Source organism: Eimeria mitis, genomic scaffold, assembly GCF_000499745.2.
Source record: "Eimeria mitis Houghton genomic scaffold, Emh_scaff1315, whole genome shotgun sequence".
NCBI lineage: Eukaryota > Apicomplexa > Conoidasida > Eucoccidiorida > Eimeriidae > Eimeria > Eimeria mitis.
Genome location: NW_013568736.1, coordinates 7,439 through 8,466, shown reverse-complemented (window position 1 = coordinate 8,466; position 1,028 = coordinate 7,439). Strand labels below are relative to the sequence as shown.

At 45.7% G+C, this 1,028-nt stretch overlaps 1 protein-coding gene across 1 annotated transcript in view; it reads right to left on the bottom strand.

The window, feature by feature from the left end:
• Nucleotides 1-765: 765 nt before the first annotated feature.
• The window catches only part of EMH_0034460 (uncharacterized protein), a gene marked incomplete at both ends in the record, with an annotated part of 3,221 nt that continues 2,958 nt past the window's right edge, over nt 766-1,028 (bottom strand). The window contains one exon of the mRNA XM_013494871.1: nt 766-892. Coding sequence (XP_013350325.1) covers nt 766-892 — 127 coding nt within the window. The remainder of the gene's footprint in view (nt 893-1,028) is intronic.

The following is a 1,028-nucleotide window of genomic DNA, read 5'->3' as shown; positions in this document are numbered from 1 at the left end:
TCGCAGAGCAGCACAGCTTTGCTGCTGCTGCTGCTGCTGCTGCTCAAGGGTTTACAACCCCTACATTTCGTGGTTACCCTAAACCCTAAACCCTAAACCCTAAACCCTAAACCCTAATTTTAGGATTCAAAGAAAAAAAAGATAAATAAATATTTTGTGAGCAGCAGCAGTTTTCTTGCTGCTGCATGCAGGACTCGAAGCCCCATACAGCCGCCAAACCCTAAACCCTAAACCCTAAACCCTAAACCCTAAACCCTAAACCCTAATTTTTAAACCCTAAACCCTAAACCCTAAAAACTAAAATAAATATGCATAGAAGCTTGCAGAAAGAAGCTAGACAAGACCACAACAAACCCTCCTACTCCCCCCAAACCCTAAACCCTAAACCCTAAACCCTAAACCCTAACTGTAAACCCTAAACCCTAAACCCTAAACTGTATTTTGCTGCTGAAATAAACAAAAGTTTATTGTAATACATATTGCTTGATGTAACTCGAATTTAATCTAGGGTTTAGGGTTTAGGGTTTAGGGTTTAGGGTTTAGGGTTTACAAACCCTCGGCTGCGTTTCGCCCCCCAACCCCTCCTCTTAAACCCTAAACCCTAACTGTAAACCCTAAACCCTAAACCCTAAACCCTAAACCCTAAACCCTCAAATGGTATTAATTAAAATATTTTTAATTCGTTTTTCTTTAGCAGCAGCAAATGCAGTTGCTGCTGCTGGTTTGGGTAGGAGAGACAAACGAACCCCGCATAGAGGAAGGTCTCTATACAGCTGCTCTGCTGCTGCTGCTGCTGCTGCTGCTGGTGCTGCTGGTGTTGCTGCTTGTGTTGCTGCTGATGATGGTACTGTTGTTCTTGCTGCTGCAGTTGATAGAGAAGCAGCAGAAGAACCTGCAGCAGCAGCAGGAGCAGCACTTGCTGCTGCTGCTGCTGCTGCTGCTGCTGCTGCTGCGACAGCAGCAGCAGACATACCTTCTGCTGCAGCAGCAGCAGCAGCAGCAGCAGGACAGAGATCAGCAGCAGATAG